This window comes from Lepisosteus platostomus, chromosome 28, assembly GCF_059453375.1.
Source record: "Lepisosteus platostomus isolate fLepPlt1 chromosome 28, fLepPlt1.hap1, whole genome shotgun sequence".
In the NCBI taxonomy this organism is placed as follows: domain Eukaryota; kingdom Metazoa; phylum Chordata; class Actinopteri; order Semionotiformes; family Lepisosteidae; genus Lepisosteus; species Lepisosteus platostomus.
Window position 1 is genome coordinate 3,444,744 of NC_142638.1, and position 22,722 is coordinate 3,467,465.

Genomic DNA, 22,722 nt, shown 5'->3' on the forward strand with positions numbered 1-22,722 from the left:
GCCTGTCGCGTCCTGGTCGCCACCCTGTGCGCGTCGCTCGCTCGATCTCCCCCGCGGAGCGCCTTTCTCTCCGACCCGTTCCTCTCTGGTGTGCAAGCGGACTGAAGCCCGGGGTGTGTCGGGCGGGGAGTGACGGAGCGAGCGAGTGCGCCTTGGAAATCCACAGAGCACACAGAAAAGAGAGAAAAAAAGCGATGGTCCAAAATCAGAAACCGACACCGCCCGGGCTCGCACAGTAACCTGACACTTGTTCACCCCTCTAAAATAACTCGCGGGGTATCGCAGGCTTTTCCCACATGAAGAAGAACCAGAGCCCGGCCAAAGTCAACATGTCAGACTACCAGATCTCAGTGCAAGAACTTAACGAGCTGCTGTCAAACGGCAGCGGATTTTACAGCCTGCCTACACAGCACTACAATGAGGTATTTCCCAGGATTTACGTGGGTAACGCGTAAGTTTTCCATTTCTTCCAAACTGGATTCCAGTTATTTGCTATTTGCTCATTGCTCCCTCCGTAACAGAAGCAGCGTTATTTGAGAAAAGGTGTATCCTTCTCCTTAGCAACCCTAAACAAATCTGAGCAGGAGAAGGTGCGGTGCGGAACATAATGTCGTGTTGTTTTCATAACCTTCAGGATGTGCATCTTCCTGTCAAATCAAATGCATCACCTGATCTTAAATTAAAAATCTGATGTTTGTGGCCTACTTATAGTATGCATTCAGATATTCATTTCAAATTAATCCAGAGACTAGAGTCACCCATTAATATCTGAATGTTATGTGTTTTTTAGTCTAGCAGTGTTTATTTGACACACAACCATTTTTATACGTACATCTTCAGTATCTGGTAGCTGATTTGAACGCTAGCATTCGTGGTTAATTATCATCAACTTTAAACTGTTAACAATTATTGTTGTTTTTCGTACAATTGCTACTATTCATTACATCAACAGAACAATAACGCTACAGTAAAATACACAGTCGCTCATCGCTAGGGGTTGGTCAAAACTGTACAGTTGTAAAGGAGGGCTGTGGTATAGAGATAAGGATTTTAATGGAGAAATGGCCACTTCTATTTATTTTCTCTGTCGGTTAAACTGTTTTCAGTGATGTTTTCAGGGTTGAGGTTTGAAAATAAGCGACTCGAGCTTGGAACTGAGGGGCGTGCGCTCATTACGTGCTCATTATAGCGTGTCGCCAGTCAAGCTGACCTGTCTCGTGTGCACATTAAGGTCTCGTCGGTGTCTTCATGCACAAAGCACAAAGCAAACGCTCTTAGCTTCTTCGCATACAGCACAGTGCCAGCCAAGTGCACCTACTGGACATTTTGCACCTGAAAAGAAACGTCAAAATAAATCGCCGGCCCACCTGTTTCATTCTTTGTACTCCGGGACTTGGGTTTGTTCGATGCAACAGAAGCATGAGAAAATATTCGATTTGCGTGAAGGAGTTATTATTCAAAAGTAAAGGATTGACAGGTTAAAAACAAATTAATTTCCAGTCTTTTCGGTGCAAATGGACGACAATTCGGGTGAATTACTCTACTTCAGCTTTTAGAGTTTTTAGAGCCACACCTATGCAAATTCATGTAACGGATTAATAAAGCATGTTTAAACAGTAAATCTGTCAAAATGCAGTGGGAATGAGGACAGACAGCATTCCTCATCCAGATTATAGATCTCAGCAACACCCGAGAGAGACCAAGGAGAAAAGGATACTTCCCTCTTAGGATCAAAGTGAAATTCCCGAGTTCCCACACAGGCAGTGCATCTTCTTACATAGTATTTAAAGACTGGGCATGCCAGTGACTCACACTGCTATACTATTCAAATTGTTTCTCTTTCTTTACAATTGCTTGTTCAAAATATCGAAGAGCAAAGTGGATTGTCCCCTCTGTGTGCATCAGTCTGGGAGTTCCAGTAGCATTATATTAGTCCGTTAAATGTTATTCACAATTACAGTACCACAGCTGTGCCAAACCCAAGGGGCACAGTTCTTTCCAAAGGTATTAGCTTCCTTTCGATGGTGTCCCTTTTGTTAAACTGCAAATGATGGAGACACATTTGAAAGTGAGTGTTTTGGAGCAACAAAATACAAAAAACAAAACACTTTTTATGGGTGAAAGAAGCTAACCATCTGCACAATTTGCAAAGAAGAACTGGAATCTAAAATATGTTGCTTGCATGAGTATTTACACCTTTTCTCAATATTTGGCAGAAACTCCTTTAGTCACTGAATATAGCTTATTATTTTTGAATTAGTTTAAATGCATTCTCATTTGTCTGTCTTGTTTTTGGTTTAAACATATGCCCCTGGCTGTTATATTTAACCAGATCATGTTCCAAGCTTTGGCTAAAAGGTAAAAAGATGATTGCTTCGGAAGCAGTACAGGCAACTGGAGCTTGATTCTTAGTCAGACCTACAGTACTCAACCCTTGCGTATTACAATAGGTTAGAATGGAATATGTGCAGAAAGAGAACCTTACTTTAGGATGAAATGAATGAAAAGCCATAAATGTGCAGCAACCCACACAGTTAGAAAAACACAGCTAAGGCAACGTTAAAAATGTATTTGGATTGTGATTTTTAAAAATCTTAACTATTCAGCATGCTGAACTGTACAGTATATGCCAAGCAGTTGCAAGTCATAGAAAATTATCCGTATAAAACTGTACTGATATATTAGAAAACATACTTGTGCTTCCAAAATGATACATAAGCTAAAAAATGAACAGCAAAAAAAACATTCTAGCATTGGCTCTAAATATAACTTGAGTTGAACGTTTTTCATATCAGCAAAACCTAGATTGTACAGAGACGACATCCACCCCCACCACATGAGTCACTCAGCAAGTGTTTCTAGTTAGAAATTTTCATCCCTGGGATCCAGTTTTTTATTCACTACAACGTAGTATTGTCTCACAGGGCAAAAAGATTGCCTTCCTGTTCCCAGTCCTTTAAAAAGGTAGTGTGGCATTGCTTGTACTGTACTTCTCTCTTTTAATGCTTGTCATGAAGTGCAGTCGGTGTTCTTCCACTATGTAAGGTTAAACTGTTGGGTGATGGGAACTCGAAGTGTGTTTGAGACAAGCTGTGACTGTATTTTCACCACTCTCAGATGTCATTTTCTGTTTTTTTTTTTCATCGGCTATTTTCTGTTTTTTGTTTCCCAAGAAAATCAGACCCTGAAATAAGTTGTGTGGCTGACGGGTGGTGGGATGGACCGATGTGTGAAAATGGTTTCTGGTGATGAACAGAACTAGTGAGGAAAGAAATGAAATTCATTAGCAGGTTGCTTTGATTAATGGCTGCAGCAGCACTCTCAGCCCTAACTCCTCTGTGCTCAGAAACAATGAGGGCTGCACTCCAAAGCCAGGAGACGTTTCAACTTTGCATACAGAGAAGGAGGGATCATTCACATGGTGATTTAGTAGATGGAAATATTCCCAGCCATGAAAGCCATCCGTATTATGAGTCATACATTTTTTGAGACATACCTTTCAATGAAACAGGAAGGTGTGCAGAAATACTTAAAATTTGGATTTGAATTTAACAAAACAAGCATGGTAGGAATGCTTTCCTTCTCACTTTTTGCTTTTACACTGTTGAAGTCTGCTTGCATGTTGCTGTCTTATAAAGTTGTTTTATTTAAGAGCCTCTGAATCTTTGGGAAATAAGGAAAATATTTCTAAATAAAAGTATTAATACTACAAGTTGCTTTATCTTATGTGATTATACCACTATACTGTATACTGTATAAACTTTGTGGACACTTTTTAGTCATTTCTTTATTACTATTATTTCAAAATTTAAATGTGTAATATAATGTGAAACATTATCAGTTAATACTAAAAGTTTTAATTATCTTTTTTTATCTTTATTGTTCAATGCTCCCAAACATTATCTTTATCTTTGAGTTTGGAAACTAATGCTTGGGACTCAGGACTGAGTGGAAAAAGATTTTAGGAGCTGTGAGTTATGGAAGGAGTATATTTTGGGCCAAGAGTTTTCAGAAGCCTCTACAAACTGGATAGCTAAATTTCCAGGTGGGCAGAGGGAACACTGATTAGCTTGTTTCCTAGGTGATGAGGCAGTAATTCAGGTGATAGCGATTAGTTTGCCTCTCAGAGTATAAAGGGGCATGCCAAGGGTTGATCTTTGTCTTTTAAAGATCAGTGAAGCCTTGTTTGTAAGAGTTAAAGAGTTAAAGAGTTAAAGAGTTAAAGAGTTAAAGAGTTAAAGAGTTAAAGAGTTAAAGAGTTAAAGAGTTAAAGAGTTAAAGAGTTAAAGAGTTAAAGAGTTAAAGAGTTAAAGAGTTAAAGAGTTGTGGTTTGGACACTAGCTACATGTTAAAGGTGAAAAAGAGACTTCTAGTACCCGGTTAACTTATTAGATAGTCTGTGTTTGAAAAAACATAAGAGTAGATAGTAGAAGGTGGTATGGAATACAGTAGGAGTAAAGGGGCACACAGCACCAGTTAAATAAAAGCCTTTCTAAAAAAGGTTTTAAGTCTAGATTTGAAAAAGATCAGGGAAGCTGACTCTCTGATGTCCTTTGGGACAGAGTTCCAGAGCTTTAGGGTATAGCATACAAAGGCATTAGAGTGTAGAGGGCTGGGTGGAGCGACGGAAGACCAGAATATAAGGATTGAAAGTGGGGAGTGGGACAATAATAAGTCAGGGAGGAACTGAGGGGCCAAGTGGAGCTAGTGCTCCAAATGTGGAGCTAGGGTTTTTAATTTGGTTTCAGCCGGGTAGCTGCCTGAAGCAGTTCTGGACTAGCTTACAAATAAACCATTTGTAAGATGAGTTTCCTGTCTTGTACTACAGAATTTTAATTTCAAGAGTGTGGCCAGTGGTGACTTGGCATCCTAGTCTATCACAGTGCACACCTTGTTTAAAGTACTGTACACAGTATAATGTGCACTGAAATATCCACAATTTCCAAATGGCCTCTTCTTGTTTATAACAGTGGTTATTTTGTAGAAATAGCTGTAAATGAGTCAAGGCCAATCAGCTTATCATGCTCATTCATTTACTAGTAATTTAATAGTCACTCATGAAGATATACAGTATAGTGAAGAGCACATACTGTATACACTCAACAATATCTTGAAACTGTACCACCACCTCAGTTGTGCGCATAGCCAGAACCGTGGGGTCTAAAAAATCTTAATTATTCTGGCTCTTTTTCCTCTGTAAGTCATCACATCATAAACATTTTGACAGCACTCTGTTTCTCTCCAGTGCTAAATGGACTTCTTGCCTTTGAGGCTTTTACAGTTTTTACTGCTCCACAACACAGGCTTCCCAAACATTGTAGAGCAATCTGCTTTGACTTCTGTTGGTAGTGTATGCATAGGCCAGGCTACCGATAAAGTGCAGCTATAAATTAATGCCAGTCCATGTGCAGTGTTCTGTGGGTGCTCAGCCTTGCATGCAGTTTACTGTCATTACAATTACAATCAACTCTTGAATTTACTGTCTTTGGCAGCAAGGCTGTTGAAGCAGGGCAGAATTAAATTTGTCTTTTCCAGAAACTCACCTGACAGCTGTGGAGTGAAATGCCCACACAGGTCCAAAGACAGAATGCGCACTCAGCCTTTTTATTTTGTTGTTTTTGTTTGTAGCTGACTAGCAAAGCAGTAACCTCCAAAACAGTTTGTGGAACAACTAAAGCATGCTTATGCTGGTGGTGACATATTCTGTGATTAAGGTCAGAGCATTACCCTGGGACTGTGTGGAAAGTCACACCTATGTTCTCTTGCATGGTGTTCATATGTCTAGTTTGTCTGAGTTATCTTCAGTTTGAACACAGTTATTGGTATGTTGCCAGGTCTCTATAGAGCAGGTTAATGGCAGTAATAACAGTTTTTTTTCTATCATAAGTACTGCACTGCACAAGGAGAATGGGAATGGATGCTCCTCTGACACTCATCACTGATTTATCACTCACTGCTAGCTCCATAGGCCGTGACAGGCGAGTTGGCTACTGATTGGAGGAGCTGCGTGTCTCACACTGACATCACTGCAAGGCAGAAGGTACACCAGGAAGTCACAGGATAGATGCTGTTAGATGTTAGGATAGATGAGTTTTTGCCAAGAGACTCCTACCCACCTAATCTCAGCCTTGCTCCTGGGATGCTATGGCAATTGTGGACATTGAGCATTATTAATGTCCCCCAAGAGATACAGATTTGCTTTATTGGTTATACTGAGTCTGGCGTGATTTTTTGAGGCCATTGTTACTGATTATTAAATGTAATAATCTGGTCCATAACGAATTATAAAACTGACTGTTGTTTGGCCAGTCTGCCTATAATTAGTCGTCTTTCCAGTTTAATGCTGTGTTAAAGAAAAACTGCAGTAGCTCCTACTATAACAAATATTTTGAGCCATTTTAATTGATTACTGTAATTAGTCCTTAGGTATCTTTATGTAATTGTATCCAGATTATACTGTAGAGTGCAAAGTACAGCAGAGTCCAAATTTCCCAGCATATAAAGAGATTCTTAATATGAAGCTTTATGAAGAGATTTAGCTAAAACACTTTATTGAGCAGTTCAAGAAAACTTAATCTAAAAAAGTCCCAAAATTTTATAGCAGAGGCTTTACAGTAGATTTGATTCACAAATGTTTGCTTTTAAAATATGCCATTATCTTCTAATTTTTCTTTCAGTTTTTCCATTTCATTTTAAAATTACATAGTAGGATTAAAGTTGTTTTTTGAGTAATAGATTAAAGGCAGCCTCAAAACTAGACTGTATGGACTGTGAAAAGACTATTAATATAATATAAACATGAACACTGCTGGCTTCTGTTATGTTCTGTAGTGCATTGTTTTGAATATATACAGTATATTAAAGTTATAACTGTATAAGGTATGTAGGACCCTACAGGCTGGAACACCTCAGAAACCTGACTAGATGATAAACTAAAAATCAGGAAACAATTTGAATTCCTACTCCTGTAATTCCCTAATGCATAGACAACGGTATCTGTCTGATAGTTGTATAGTAGATCTAATATAGAGATATTTGTTTATGATGGATGCTCAATCTCCATCTCACCAATTTTAGATATTTACTTTATATATGTAGTTCTGCCCTAAATATCCTAAAACCTGTAGGGTTTGCTAAAACCCTACTGATCATGGGATGTTCTGATACAAACAGCCTTTTCTTTGTATTGGCTTTCTGGAAACGTCATCAATAATGTATGTGCAGAGGACTGTAACACGCTATACTGTAGCATGAAGAAAATCCATCTGTGGTTTGAAGGGCATGCATTGAAAACAGGCAATCACCAATAAAGCAGTCTTTGTTTCCAGGCGATAAAAAAGTACTGTATAATTGCAAATTCACAATCCCATTTGTGAAAAGATTCTGCAACAGAGTTTAAGAGTAATGGGACGACCTCTAGATCAGTTTCATTAATGAATGACACCCTGAGGACAGACGTAAGGAAAGAGAGAGGGGATGTGCTACTCTCATCATCTTTGATCTGCCCTACTGTATGTGATGTGATGGATGAGGGATAAGTACTGAGACATAAAAATAAAACTGTTTAATGTGGATTTTGTTTAAAAAGGTGCTCATTGTATTCCATAGACTCTCACATACAGTATGTGCTACAAACAGTGTAGATCATGATCAATAAATGCCATAAAGTACATCATGATGTATACTGTATGTAATGTGGAGAAAAATATTTGAATATTAAAACAAACATTTAGATTAAGTCAAGAAAATGAAAAATCTAAAATATTAGGACAGTAGAGATTTATCCTGGATATGTTCCTTGCCTGAACATTTTGTTTATAGGAGATATAGAAGAAAAGAGTGTGATGTGATATGCTGTATATGACAGTGCAACTCTCCATATGCATTGCTTTTAATACTTATAATACTGTAGTCAATTCAATAAAACCGCAAAAATGCATGAATCCATCCATTCATTGTATTCGATCCACAGTAGCAATGCCAATAGGCATTGGTCAGGCAGACATGAATAGCAGAAGAAAGTACAGTATATAATACTGCTTAATAAACATAATTCAAGACCCACAGAACCTAGGAATCGCAGCACAGTTGGATAGAATACTGTATAAGAGAATCAAGTGTCCCTCCCAACAGCAGAAAAATATCTTACGAGATACTGGATGTGTGATTGACGTATTTCTTCAGCCAATTAATCCACCTTCTGAACAAGACAATCAATCATTGTTTTTACTTAACTGGGTCCCACTGAGGAAAAGGAAGTCACCAGTTCAGTGAAATCTGGTGGAGAGAATAAGTAAATGTAGCATTGTCTTAATGATTTGAAAATGCTACAGTGATCTTTATTTTATATTACATAATGGGGAATGCATTTTTTTCACTGGAAACAACATACAATACTATTTTGGAAAATATGACTAAAGGTTAAAGATAAATATATACTAGACAGCACATATCAGACATTTATTAAGCACAAAAAGGTAGGTTACTCACACAAACATAATAAGCCAACATTTGGTATCCCTGATGTGTTAAGTGCTTGTATGTTGGTTATAAACATGAACTAATGCATACCTTCAAACTAAGCAATGCTCTTTTTTAGTTTGAAATGATACAGAAATTGTTTTTTTTTATTACAACCCAGAGAGGCATGTCTGCATTGTGTCATTCTTCCCCTGTGGGTACAGTAACAGCACTGAGAGCTGAAAGATTGGTGTATAATCTAAAAAACAATTGCGCCTGCATTATAAAAAATATTTGCTGATGATTCATTTAGCTTTCTAAGGCTTATAGCATCTCTGCTGAATGCAGAGGAGTTGGTTGTTTTGTCTAACCAGGCAGGCAGACTGCACCCAGTAAAATTAATAAAAAGCCACAGTCTCCTTGGAATGAGTTATTGCTGAGTATCATGAAGAGCAGCTCAAAGAGCATTCTACCACTCTGGCTCTGTACCAAAAGCATACTGGCTGCTTCAAAACATGCGTAGTTCTGGTGGCCTTGCCTTTGTGTCAGTGTGTGTGTTTTCAAGAGTGAATTTAAGACAAGCACTGTAAAGAGTGTGACAGAGTGATTGAAAATTCGCATTGTCATTCCCAAAGGTGAGGTGAGTGTCCTTAGAGGCAAACTAGAAGGCAGCATTGTACTGATATGAAATGCAGCTCTGTGTTCAACATACTTTGTACTCTGAATCTATTTTCGGTATTGTACAGTGTGCCCTAGCAGCTCAGAAGACTCTGGGTAGGTGCCAAGCTCTCTATGCTGAGTCCACACTGGTCTGAAACTCTTCCATCCCTCAGGAGCTGCTAACATAGACAGGCATCTCCACCATCTAAAAATGGAAGAACTACTTTTCATTACGGTTGATGGGGCATGGTAGTGAAGTAAACTACAGACGCCACCAGGCAAGTTAGAGAGGCCTGAAGCCCTGTTACATAATGTTTTTGATATCAGTGCTTTATCTGTTTGAACTAATGAGTAAAATAGATGGAGCTTAAAAAAAAACTGAAAAATGTGGGAATGGTGAATTTGCAGAGTGATGATGGTACAAAGTTTATTTATCATGTTTCTACAAATTTTCCTTTGATGACCTAATGCAGATAAACACACCTCTTAACACTCTTGACAGTGAGTGTCTCTTTCAGAATTTCACCACAATAAGTATCTCAATGGTGTCTCGGGAGCTGCTGCCATGAGTTTTCAAATCCTGGTTTTCTGGTCCCAGGTCAGGAGTGGAGTGCATTCATTTGCTGATGTGATGTTAGGATGGATTGCAGTATTGGATTTCCTTTCATCACATGGGAGCAGATTTTCTCAGTCTCAGTTTCTCAGTGCTGTTGCTCTGACAATTAAGAGTGCTTACCTCATTACCATTTCCGAGCAGCAGCCAGATTTTGTAAGGACAAGTGTTGGGAATATAAATTTGATAGATAAGTGATTATACTGTAAAATACCCATTTCAGTATAACCAAGACAGGTTGATTTTATAACCTGTTCAAGGTACAGTATAAGCATAGACCTACCAGAAAACAACAAAATCATGACATAATTTCTGCAAGACTCAAACTGCAGAACTCTGATCTTTCTTAGTTACAGAGTAATCTGTAAATATTGGGACGCTGAAGTCAAAATTGCTGTTTTTGCTGTATACTCAAGGAATTCGCATTTTAGATGAAATGATGAATTTGAGGCAAAAGAACAGAATGTCGCCTTTTTTTCCTGGGTTTTTCTGCTTTAATATATTAATAAATACGACATTTTGTGTTCCATCTACCCATTTTAGGTGAGCATAGCTACTGGGATAAATTAAAATAGTATAAATCTTTTGCATATAATAACAGCATCAAACTTGCATTGACAACACCAAACTTGGGTTGTTGTTCGATTGGATTTAAATCAGGAGATTGACCTAGACACGATGTTTCTGCACAAATTGTGAAGTCATTCCACCACTGTAATCATTAGTTACATCATCAATAAAGATGAATGAGCCAGTTCCAAAGGTGGCCATGCATGTCGAATCCATGACACTTCTTTCACCATGTTTCACAGATAAAGTGGTGCTTTGGATCATCAGCAGTTCATGCCCTTCTCCACCAATTCACCTTGCATTCATTTTGGTAGAAGTTTATCTTTGTGTTATCTGTCAAGAGCGCTTTGTTCCAAAACTCATCTGTGTACTTTTTAGCAAATTGTAACCTGGCCTTTCTATTTTTGGTGCTGAAGAGAGGTTTGCATCTTGTGGTGCATATAATATAATTCTGCTGTTGAAGTCTTCTGTGAGTAGGAGATTGTGATACCAACATTCCTGCAATGTGGATATTTGGTGATTTCAGCAACAGCTGTTTTTAAAATTTTCTGCACGGTTCTGATAATTTTCTATCATCAACCTCTGGTTACCTCTGCCTACCTGGTCATTGCCAATTGCTAAGTACACCAGTGGTTTCATTCTTTTTCAAGATATTCCAAATTGTTGATTTTGCTATGCCCAGTTTCTGTGCTGTGGTTCTGATTGAATTAGTCTTTTCTTTCATAGACTGTTCTCTAGTCTTCATGTTGGTTTAGGCCCACTGGCTCCAAAGACAGACACCACAGGGAAGAGCAGAGGCTCAATCCAACACTGCACTTACAGCCCTTTTATCTTTACTATCACTGCCACAGGAAACACCTGATCCAGAAGAACCAGCCAATTGTCACAGTATTTCTGCTCCCCTGAAATGGGGGGATTGAACATGAAAAAGGCTGTTATTCCTAAACAGTACAACACAAATACCCATGAATAAAAAGTGGAATTCTGTACTTGTGCCTCATAGTCATCCTTTCGAGCAGCGCTGCTCAGGCTGAAATGTACTGAATTGCAGGTTTGTGGCCCAAAACGTGATGAGGCTTCAGCGGCTGGGGGTGACACACATCCTGAACGCGGCCGAGGGAAACTCCTTCATGCACGTCAACACCAGTGCTGATTTCTACGCTGGTACGGGCATCACTTACCATGGCATGAAGGCCAACGACACGGAGCACTTCAACCTCAGTGCCTTCTTCGAGGAGGGGGCGGATTTCATCGACAAAGCCCTGGCTCAGAAAGACGGTAAAGACGCATCCAGATACTGCTGCAGAGAACTGTATTCTGCTGTCACAGTTGTGTCGTTTAGTTGCCCCTTTTAGAAGGAGGTAGGAAATAAATGCTATATTAGCTAGCTGGTAATACCTATAGATTATTTTTCCATCTGCAGCAGAACCTCCTAATATAATAATATAGCACATTTATACAAGGTGTTCTATATGTTATAAGTAATTTATAAGTTGTATAAATAACAAACTGCAGAATGAGCATATGGTGCAGCAGAAGATACAGTATATGTAAAGAGTGCAGACTGCTTGACCTGTAACTTGATTTACAAGAAATATTATTTGACTTTTTTCTTTCAATTGCCCTTAAATATTTCTCGTGATTCTTTAAATGATGGAATATTATTTTTGGTATCGACTAACCATTCCAGAAAACAAAGGATTGCACAAAACATTCTGAATATGGAAGTATGTTAAAGGCTGCAGTACTCAGTGCTTCAGCAATGGAGTTTGTAACACTGTGCAACACGCGTATCCCCACCCCTACTTCTTAGTTAGAATTAAACTAAACAAGATTAAACTACAAGTGAGTATGGTGAATAAGGTTTTGCTGCTGTAGATATTTTAAATGGCCGGTTAGGAAAAATTAATAGAATGATTATAAACCATTTTAATGTTTTCTTCTTTCATTGCATATCCTGCTAATCTACCTGTATTGCCACAGGGAACAGGGATATGCGTGTACAATTTACATACCTTAGGCAATCTTACAGTATCTTCCTTACTCCCAGTGCATTGCTGTAATAAGTTTTCAAGAGATCTCACAAAGGAAGGCAATGAATATAGAACTAGATTTGCGGTTGTATGTTTAAATTATTTTCACACTCTAGAGAATGCAAGTGTGCTTCGTTTCCCTGCTGTGATTTCAAATGCTTACCTTTTTATTTAAAATAAATAAAAACCTAATCATTACAAAAGTCCTCTTTGATGAATCTGATCTCGATTTTGCTGCAGTTTGACTACTTTGCACCACAGATGCAAAATGATATAATGAGATGAATGTTTGTACAGTTATGCCATTTTTACTCTTAGCGCAGTGTAGTAAAACCATGGAGAAAATGCTAAATGATTATGGTAAATAGAGAATAGCAACCCATCCTAAGAAAAACTGCTTTAAACCACTATGACAAAAACTGCCTCAGATCGAGTTGATTTATTCCACTAGCTTGAAAAGTAGGAGATCCTTCTCAGACAGGGAGGAAGGAATTAGAAATTGTGGTCTCCTTTGAGCATTTTTGAGCTACCACAGGAAGATGAACCAACATTGTGTCGTCTTTGCTTAAAGAGAAACGGAGGAAAAGCTCATCTTGTCAGTTTTTGCTGACATGTGACTTCTTTCACCCATGAAAGTGTTCAGTTTGAAAGTTGATTATTTGATAAATATTCACTTAAAAAAGTGTGTATACTGTACATCATTTCTAATTAAACAGAATGGGACATCATCAGTAGATGATAAGTAGTTTTGCAAGCACTGTAGCTGTTTTGATTTCTGCATGTCCTTTGTTTATATTTCTTGTTTATGTTGGTTTTATTAACTGCAACATGACATGAGCACTAATGGGAGATTCAGTGTTATTTAACTTCAGAGGTCAGAGGTTAGACGGAGCACATTGTCCACACCTAAGTAGACACTGACCAATTGTTATGTCTTTAATTGGAGTGGACAAAGTCTTGCATTTAAAGATTTATCTGAATGGATTTTATACCATCTTAGAAATAGTAGAGTAATTAGGAGCATCTTTTTTTTCTTTCCATTTTGGCAGCTTTGGTTGGTGTCATAAATCAGGACAGAAATCCTCCTGTTCAGAGGAAGTCTCACTAGGGTGGACTCTGGAAATAGTGGAAGCTGCCAGCCATCTACTCCTGAAAAAGTGGGAGTGAGAAGCTGCAAGCCAGTGAAAACCTTAAGAGCGAGTGGGTTTGATAGAGTGGTCCAACATCAGTCTCTTACAGTGCCATGTCAGGATGCTTCTCATATAAAAATCGCAAGGGTCATTTCAAAGGCACTGTAGCAGTGACTAAAGCATATCCTGCTCAATATTCTGTGTCATGTGCTAGCTGTAGCATTCTGTGTCGGATAAGGACAGCTCTCGGACTTCAGTGAAACAGCTACAAGGTGAATCACCAGCAAAATTGAGGGACAATTGTTCGCAAAAGTAGCTATAGGCTTTGTGACAGTGCGGTGGGGAAGGCACTGTGGCGGGCCCCGGTGAAAAGAGTGAGGGGACAGAAGCAAGAATGTGAGGTTATCATGGGCCAAAAAGAAAGTGTACCACTGTGCCTCGTGACCTCCAGGCTGGGCTTACCCTAATCAGCAGGGTCCACTCTGGTAGACCTGGGCGCGTAAGGCCAAAAATAAAATAAACCTTGTGGAAAAGGAACAGCCAGCCGTAGTGGCACTGTACAGTGGGACAGGTGCAAAAAAAAAGAAACAGAAAAGACAAACCTTACACAGTTGCAATCCCCTCCGGGACTGTCGGTGTCAAACTCCCCCTTCCGGGGCTGTCCAGTGTGCCCCTACAGGACCTGCCCAGCTGGGGCTCATCTCAAGCCGGGACAGCTGGGACTACAAAGGCGAGGTGTCGCCCCCACGTAGTGCTGGAGCCTGTAATGATATTCGCATGCTATGGTAATGGACTTGGTCGTTCACGTTTGAGAAACATTTTAAAACTCCCATTGCATGACCGTTTGATCCATTTTTCCGATTTTGCAAGCCACAGATTGAAGTGTAGGTTGCACTAATGAATCAGAAAGGCAATAGTTTCTAAAACTGCAGCAAAACCATGGTAAAGGTATGAAAATCCTATAGAACGTTTGCCAGGAGTGGAGTCTTGAGTTACCCTGCTGTACAGAATTTGTCACAAGATCCATTTGTCTGCTGCAGGCCGTGTGTATGTGCACTGCAGAGAGGGTTACAGCCGCTCGCCCACCCTGGTCATCGCTTACCTCATGCTGCGCCACAATATGGACGTCAAGACGGCTCTCTCCATGGTCCGGCAGAAACGAGAGATCGGCCCCAACGACGGCTTCCTCAGACAGCTGTGCCAGCTGAACGAGAAGCTGGCGAAGGAGGGGAAGATCAAAGGGAAATGAGTGTCAGCGCAGGCGGGCAAGAGGGGCCTCGCAGAGAGTCCAATCGGACCGGACCAGCTGACTTCCCTGTTCTCATCCCCATCACAGCCTTGCTCACCCGCTGGCCCGGTCAGGTTTGTCTTGGCTCTCTGTCAGGATCAGCTGGGCGCTGACAGCGATGGAGAGAAAAGGCCTGTGAACCAGAGTCCATTTCAGAGCCCTCCCCCCAACCTCTTATTTCTTTTGAGGGTTTCTTACAAATCGAGATACTGTTCCACTGCCAGCTTGTACAAGTCCTTTTCTGCTCAGAGATTTTCATTTTTTTAATTTATTTAATTCTTAATTAGTATTCGTGAAATTGTTTAGAGTTGTTTTTTTTATTGAGGATGAAACTGTGATATATTGTTGGTTCTTTTCATGATTTCTGGGTCTTTTTTCACTAATTTGAATTCCACTAAAATTCACTCCTTTCGAGGCCTTAAATAGTTTCTCGTTTTTCCTAAAGATTTTGAGGTTGGGTGTTTTTTACATGGTGCAGTTTCCTTTTATGATAGGTGATATATTAACTATATTGTATTCAAATTAAAAAGTATCTCAGATAACTCCTGATATAAATCTTTACCACTGCAGTATGTTTTTTGAGAGGGTTCACTTTCTTGACAGAGGGATAAAAACAGAACTGTTGGGGTGTTAGCAAACCACCAAAAATCATTTTAAAAGTATCTTCATTGCTTAATTTGTTTAGGAATATTCTCTCCTTCCTCAACTCCAACAGCAAATGTTTTGTCATTTTGGAAAAAAAATACTTTACAAATATAAAGGAACTACTTAATAAGAGTGGGTTGTGATCTTTGAGGAACACAAATTAAGAAATTGATACAAAAAATAAGTATTTTCTTTCAGGAAATGGCAGGAAATAAAAAGGAATGTTTTAACATTAAGCACTGACACTTCCAGACATCTTCCACAATTTCTGATAATATTAGTTGGCAGCGAGCTCAGAAAACAATGGAAAAATGTAATGTTCCATTTCCTCATCAGATCAATGACATTCCACATAGATGAAAAACAGTTTGCATTGATAGTAACAATATCAGGGTCCTTGTCCAGAAAACAGAAGGTGTACAGTAATAATACCCTGTGTCTGCCTTGAAATTCCTCTAAACCTGCTCCACTGGTCTTGGAGAAGTTGTGTGCCGAGCAAAACCATTTTAATAAGACCATTTATTGTGAAATTCTTGGGTTTTACTTAAACTCTCTGTTTGAATTCAAAATCAGAATCTGCATTCGCAAACCCACACAGACATTTCGTAAGTACAATTCAGGTCCACTGTTAGGAAGATGATAAAGACATTTATTGGAATTTGGTCACACGCATACGGTAGGTAAATATTCAAGAGGAATTGTCCTAACAAAGGTTTATGCCACTATTGAAGCTTTGGATCTACGTGTCAAAAATTGAAAAATCTTTGTTTTGCAATTTATTCCAGTTACATTTGCTGCTCTGCAGGTGTTCTCTCTTGTTGGTTATTATCTGCTGCAGTATGACTCAAGAATCCCCAGTTAATCTGAAGTGTCGACAGAACTGAACTGGAGCCCAGCATCAGGAAGAGAATGGTTAGAAGATCAGTGTGCTGCACAACTCCATCTGCTGTCCCCTGAGTCCTGGCTGTTCTCACAGACTAATCGGACTACTGTTTTTTCAAGAGATGGAAACTTTGCTCTAAGGTTAAGCAAACCTTAGTATTTTTAAAAAGGCTTTAAAAAATAATTCCTAAATATTTATAAGGGCGACCTGTCCTTGTATAAATACAAGATACTCTTTTGGTCGTGTGGAAATTAAATACTCGATATCTGACTCACAGTTCATGTGCTTTGGGCTAACCTTAATATTATATGATTCAGCATCAGAACAATTTCAGTTCCTGCTTTAGCTTTTGAAAAAAGGGACTGAGAGAATGATACCCTGGTAATCGTTGGAATTAACTAAGGAGCTCTTGAAAAGGTGGTGATGGGGAAGAAGGATGATTGAAAAATTACTACTGGGGAAGGGTTGTTCCTATACTTTTTATACTTAGTTGGACTGGGCACTGGGTTAGCCTTTGATATGGAGCTATCGTTAGGAAGTGTATAATTTCAATACTGTAGAACATTCTTGGGCAGCACAGTAATGTGGTTGATGCTGCCATCTCAAAGCTCTTTGGTCCTAGGTTAAGTTTTGGGCTGAGGCAAGAAATGCTCCCCACAATCGAAGGCATTCTCTGGGGAGCTTTCACCAGGTGTTCCAGTTTCCTCCCACTGCCCATAAACAGGCTGTCTGAGCTGTTCAGACGTCTCCCATGCCCCATGGCCCTCAGTTGGATTGGTATCGTGTCCAGGGTACAAGCAATCATATGCTCTCAGTTCAATATTGCACCCCCTGCTTCCCGGATAGGATCTATGTTATTATGAACTTCATCAGGGCAGTCAGCTTTCTGATCATGGGTGGAAGGACAGAGTTGTACAAGTTCAATACACCAATGTCACACATCCATCCACTCATTTCCGAACCGCTTTATCCAGTATAGATTCATGGGGGAGCCAGAGGCTGTAGCAGCTAGCAACAGGCACAAGGCAGGATACACCACAGATTGGATGCCAGCGCATCACAGGGCACACGCAAACACAGACATGCACACACGCATACCAGGGCCAGTTTTTCTCAGAAGTTAAATAATGTGAACATGAGGAGAACATGCATACAGTACACTCCATGCAGACAGCACCCAAGGAATTGGGCCCTGAGCTCAGTGCTGTGAGGCAGCCATGCCAACCACTGTGCCACACTGCTGTCCAGTTCCATGCTGTCCAGTCACACATACAATGCAGTTAAAAATGTACTTACATTGCATCAATCGAGCTAGCTTGTGGACTACACACTAAAGTCCACAAAAGAACTTTGTAATGTTCAGAGAGGTGCTGCTCTATCATTTTCTATAACTCATAAAGTATTCTGGTTTTCTTTTTATCTGAGCTAAATGTGATTTAATTAATTCGTAATTAGCCCTAATTAGCGCTGTTTGCAAGTCTTTAATCACTGAGGAGTTTGAGTTCTCCATTCATGTGACTGTAGGCGCAGGAATGAATATCAGTTAATCTGAATTAATTTACTTAATAGAACATAATTTTGTGAGGTAAAGTGTTAATTGGAAACTAATTGAACAAAACAAATATTTTCCAATAATAATTCATTAACACATAGGAAATATTTAGCAGCTCATGATACAGCAGTTTTTCTCTACCAGTCATTTTTATATCCGTATTAACAAAAGGTAATATTAATGTAATTGACTTGCTGAGTGGGTTTTTCCAGTTATTCAAGAGTAATTCATATGAAGACTGCCGGTCCACAGTGATCTGAGCAGTGCTTGTGATTAGCACGGACATGGGAAAAATAGCCAATGAAGCCATTTCATTTAACTGCTCGTTTCTTAGTACCCAGTGGTTTCTATTTTGACGAAACTGAAGTTAGCAGAATCTGATATCCGTGGGGTAAATAGTATTAATCTCAAAATAGGGCTTAAGTCTGTTTGCATTGTAAGGCAGGCCACATGTTTTAGTTCCATTGGTATTCTGGTTGTCGAATGTCCTTGATGGCCAGGTGACTTCAACTCAAGACCACTGCAGGCCAGTTTTAGGTTGCCTTCTCTGTCCTGTCTTTAATTCTGTTGACTGTGTTCCTGTATCTATGACCTACTGTAGGTAGGTCCAATCTAAGTCCAATCTAATTTCTGCAAATGGACCTGGGCAGTTCCTTTTACCAATGTGTTCACTAATCCATTGACACTAATAGGAGCATTTCAAGTATGTCCCTCAGATAGACATTTCCCTTAGAGGATTGCCACCGGCACCTGAGGTAGCAGTGATCAGAAATGTTTGTTCTCCGCAGGATTATAGAATCCACCTATAGTTTTAAATCTAATTGTACTGTAGGTTACTTCAGAACTGCAAGGCTTTTCATATCTAATGATCTGAGTTATTATATATCTAAGAATTAATTAAGAAAATTAATGTGTGTACTATTTGTGTTTTTGCATATATTTAAAACCTTATATACAGTACCTTATGCATATATGTTTATGTATATGTTTGTGTGTGTGTATTATTATGTACATGTACCCTCACCCGAATGTATGAGAAATGTGTTGGTGATGGTTATGTTCTTGACAAATGTGCCAGTGTGTCTATGTGAAATGTGTAAAAACTTCATATCTTTACAATTTGTATACAAATAATACAGATTTAGTGCTTCCAAAATGAATACTCCACTACTGACACGTGTGTAGTACATGTATATGTGCTTTGAAATATCTGAAATAATTCAACTTTGTTTTTTTTATTCAGTATCAACTGTATGTAGTCTGGGGGTGGTGAAAATATTTGCTCAATTTCAGATCTTAAAATGCTGTTTGAATGTGGTGTTGAAAATGTACATTTCGCATTAGGATTGCCACTGCTGGTTATGCTGTAAAGTTACACCCTTTGTTTCATTTTATGAGGCTTCAGAACTTCTCAGTATGTCAAACTGTGCCTCTGATGTTCATCACTGAGCTTGCATCACACCTTGCATGGTTTGTAGTTTCATAATGCATATTACAAATATGAGTGTTTTTGTAATGAAAATATAATATTCAAAATAAAAAATAACATTTTAGAACATTCCTATTAAATACATGTGGGGAATTGGTTATTGAACAACCGTCTGTAGAAATATGACATTTCAGGGTCTGTAATCACTCACATAAGCATATAGAATTCACTATTAGAATAGTCCCAGTGTACTATTCAGTATCAGGGGCTCATTGGCAACTATTGTATTTGTGAAACACAAGAGATTATGACATTAACATTAGATTGGGCTTTTTAAAGATCTTCTAGCCTGAGATATGGGAACTCAAAAATAACTCTTACAGGTTTTAAGTCGTAGATGATTTTTATCATTGAAAGGGGTTTTGAATAATAGACTGTTATTCAAACATGAACCTAAAAAAACATGATGTATTCTGTACAAATATCCAGATACAAAGGTTCTGTGCTTATTTGAGTGATAAAGTGCATACAATACTAGCTTGTGGGCACCATATTGTAACAGGACCTCTCTTAAACATTGCTTTCACACTTCGATACTGAAATGCACTGTTTACAAGACCAAATGTTCTATTTTCAAGTATTTTAAGTCTTGCTTTGCCTTTTCATTGCTGCTGCTGATTTGGGATTTAGTTAAAAATTATTTTTTAGAAATCTATTCTGTAATATTTTACAGTGCCTATGGATGAAGATATGTAAAAAAAACTATCATTTGAAAATAATAATGTACTGTGTTTATAGTGGTTGGTTGGGGTCACTTAAGCATTGGAGAAACACTGCCATCTACAGATAAGTTAGTTTTTTATAGTTGCTTTTTTAATCAAAAAAGTGTGGGAAGCTTGTTTAGAAGAGCTCACTGAATCTATGTCAAGGTACAAATTACAGGTTGTAATATAATCGGCATGCTTACAATTTTTTCCTATTTAACAGTGAGGTGTGAAAACTTAAGATCTGTGTGAGTTCTCCTGTAAAGGGCATCTTTGTATAGAAGTCCAACCTGTCCTTTGTTCCAGATTTGTGATTAGTGCATCTGGTACAGTACTGTATGTCTACAGCCTGAATGAAGAACTGAATACATTCGTTCCAAAAGGCGATAAAACAGAAAAAAAATAATTTTGGTTTTATTAAGAATTATTAAGAAACAATGGCTATAAAATGGAAAATGTTTTTTTCTTGTTGTTCATTTTTTTTCCCTGCAAGATGTGACCACAAGCTACAAAACATCAGCCGTAGGATTAAAAAAGTCTATCTTTTAACTATTTCATAAGTGAACTTAAAAGAGCTCTAAAGGCTTTTGCTTATTATCCATGTGTAAGATGTGATTGTTAATGAGTAATTCTGATTCTTCCTTAACAAACTGTTTCAAGTGTAAACTAACACATTCGGCTGTAAGACAAGTTCCAGCATTAAAGCTGAAATCATGGAAGAGAGCAATGTAACATTCTTGTCTGTCTCTGATGTTGTTTTCACTGTTTCAACATTCTTATTGTATCCCAATTAAAAATGAATACCAAAGTTACAGTTGTGAGCTGTATTAAGACAAGTACTGTCTCTTAGACTGGTAGCAATGCATTCAAAGTGATTGGACTCGTAGCATTCCAGCAGCCGGCGATGAGTTTACTGTACCTATTTACAGAAACATTCCTATACTAACTGCTGTTATCACATAAAACACACTGTACTGCAACTAGGCATCTTGGTGCCTGGGATGGCACATTAGATTCCTAGCAGTTAAAATAAGAGCAATTAATGAGGGATGTCATGATGGGGTAGCCTTGAGGGTAACACTTTAGATTTGGGGTCACAAATGCCATTCCGGACAATTTTCTCAATTAAATACGTGAAAAGTAATGGAATGTAATAACAGTAACCAACCTGTACTGTAGATTCATTGTACTAACGAAACCCTAATCCTTACCGTAGCCTCAACTTTACCATTAATCTCTACTCTAGTATTTGCAGAAGGTGGCTTGTTCCGCATCTAATACTTTACAAGAGCTGGGTCATTATCCATTTACAGAGTGTGGCCAGTTTGTGTTTCTGTTTCTGGTACACCAGAAAATCAATGCGGCAGGATATGTTGTCAGTTAAATGTATTTTCAAACTCGTTCCTTCCTGTGGTTCTTGGCATTTTACCTGTGACTTTTCATTTCAGAATCTCTCCATAATGTAGATTATTGCTATCATAAATGATCGTGGCCAGTTAGTATTCATAGTCCTTGCAAAGCTAGCAGTTAATTAATTTCTTGCAACTTTTACCAATGTGATAGAAATTTGGCCTAAACAAATCCAATGTATTGTACTAAATCACCCCCTTGAATTACAAACTTTAGCAGTCCATAAGACTGTTCCATTACAAGAAAAGTATAAATATTGATGCTGGATAATCTGCTGGTTGAGTAATAATGAATGCAATGCAACAACTCTAATACAGTTAATTTTAGTAATTTTATCTTTTATATTATGATTGCATCTATTATTCTAGTTTTATTTTATTGAGTTCGTTTTGTTTCTTTGCTAAGGTGTTGCGCTAACCCCTGCCCAGAAACCTTACGTGAAAGGTTCTGGTATATTTTATTATTGTGCATTTGCTTTGCAAGAGAAGAATAAAGGGGTTGAGGGGAATTCATGTTTCTTCTTAGCAGATAAAGATTCTACAGTAGGACTTCATGATGTATACTTGATATAAGATTTCAGTCTGTTTTATCACGACTTTTTTTCTTTTGTTAAGCAATAAATGGTGAAAACAGACAAATGTGTGACTGTCTTTCCTTTTTGTTTGTGTCCATACTATATTTTAGACACCCGAAGAAGGCTCCACAGCTGAAATGTTGTGTTTCTTTTCTTCTCTTTCAAGCATGAAATAAAACTTGTTTCTATACTATATTTACTCTTTGTTTCAGACATCTTGGCAAATTTTCTACAATTGTCAAGTCAAGCATAAATATCAACGGGTACCTACTTTTATCTTTGATCTGGCAGGGTCTATAAATAATATGGAGAAAATGTATGGTTTCAAATCACGAAACAGTTCTTAGTTTCTCACTCATGAAAGCATCCACCTTTGCGCAAGAGAAAACTATCGTTTAGCCAATCTACTCCTCTCTCTGGTTCCTGATGTCCACTTCCACTCTTCTTTCTTGAGAAAGAGGTCTATGACTATAAAAGAGTTCACACATCTCATTATTTTTTAAACACACTCCAAAACATGGGTTCACAATGTTCGGTGATCTGAAATTTTCAGAAAGACTTACAAGGATATAAAGTCTTAGAGGCAATACATTCAAAATATCTGGGTGAAATACAATCATAAAGGAAATATTTTTGTTTAAAGGTAAATATCATGAGTACAGTATGTCAACCTAATGTCACATTACAATGAGATATTCGAAGGCGTGAGAG

The 22,722-nt window shown here is 38.4% G+C and overlaps 1 protein-coding gene across 1 annotated transcript; it reads left to right on the plus strand.

Annotated features, from left to right (window-relative positions):
- Positions 1 to 43: 43 nt before the first annotated feature.
- dusp3a (dual specificity phosphatase 3a) lies at positions 44 to 22,075 on the plus strand. Its single transcript, XM_088623278.1, has 3 exons — positions 44 to 451; positions 11,355 to 11,581; positions 14,507 to 22,075. Exons 1-3 carry the CDS (start codon positions 297 to 299, stop codon positions 14,713 to 14,715), a joined length of 591 nt encoding a protein of 196 aa, XP_088479404.1. The 5' UTR covers positions 44 to 296; the 3' UTR covers positions 14,716 to 22,075.
- Positions 22,076 to 22,722: the final 647 nt, after the last annotated feature.

Bases quoted from the DNA above. Each gene is read 5' to 3' on its own strand.
- dusp3a (XM_088623278.1), top strand. From the start codon at position 297: ATGAAGAAGAACCAGAGCCCGGCCAAAGTCAACATGTCAGACTACCAG. The intron at 452-11,354 runs GTAAGTTTTCCA...ACTGAATTGCAG, and splicing joins AGGATTTACGTGGGTAACGC to GTTTGTGGCCCAAAACGTGA. The intron at 11,582-14,506 runs GTAAAGACGCAT...TGTCTGCTGCAG, and splicing joins AGCCCTGGCTCAGAAAGACG to GCCGTGTGTATGTGCACTGC.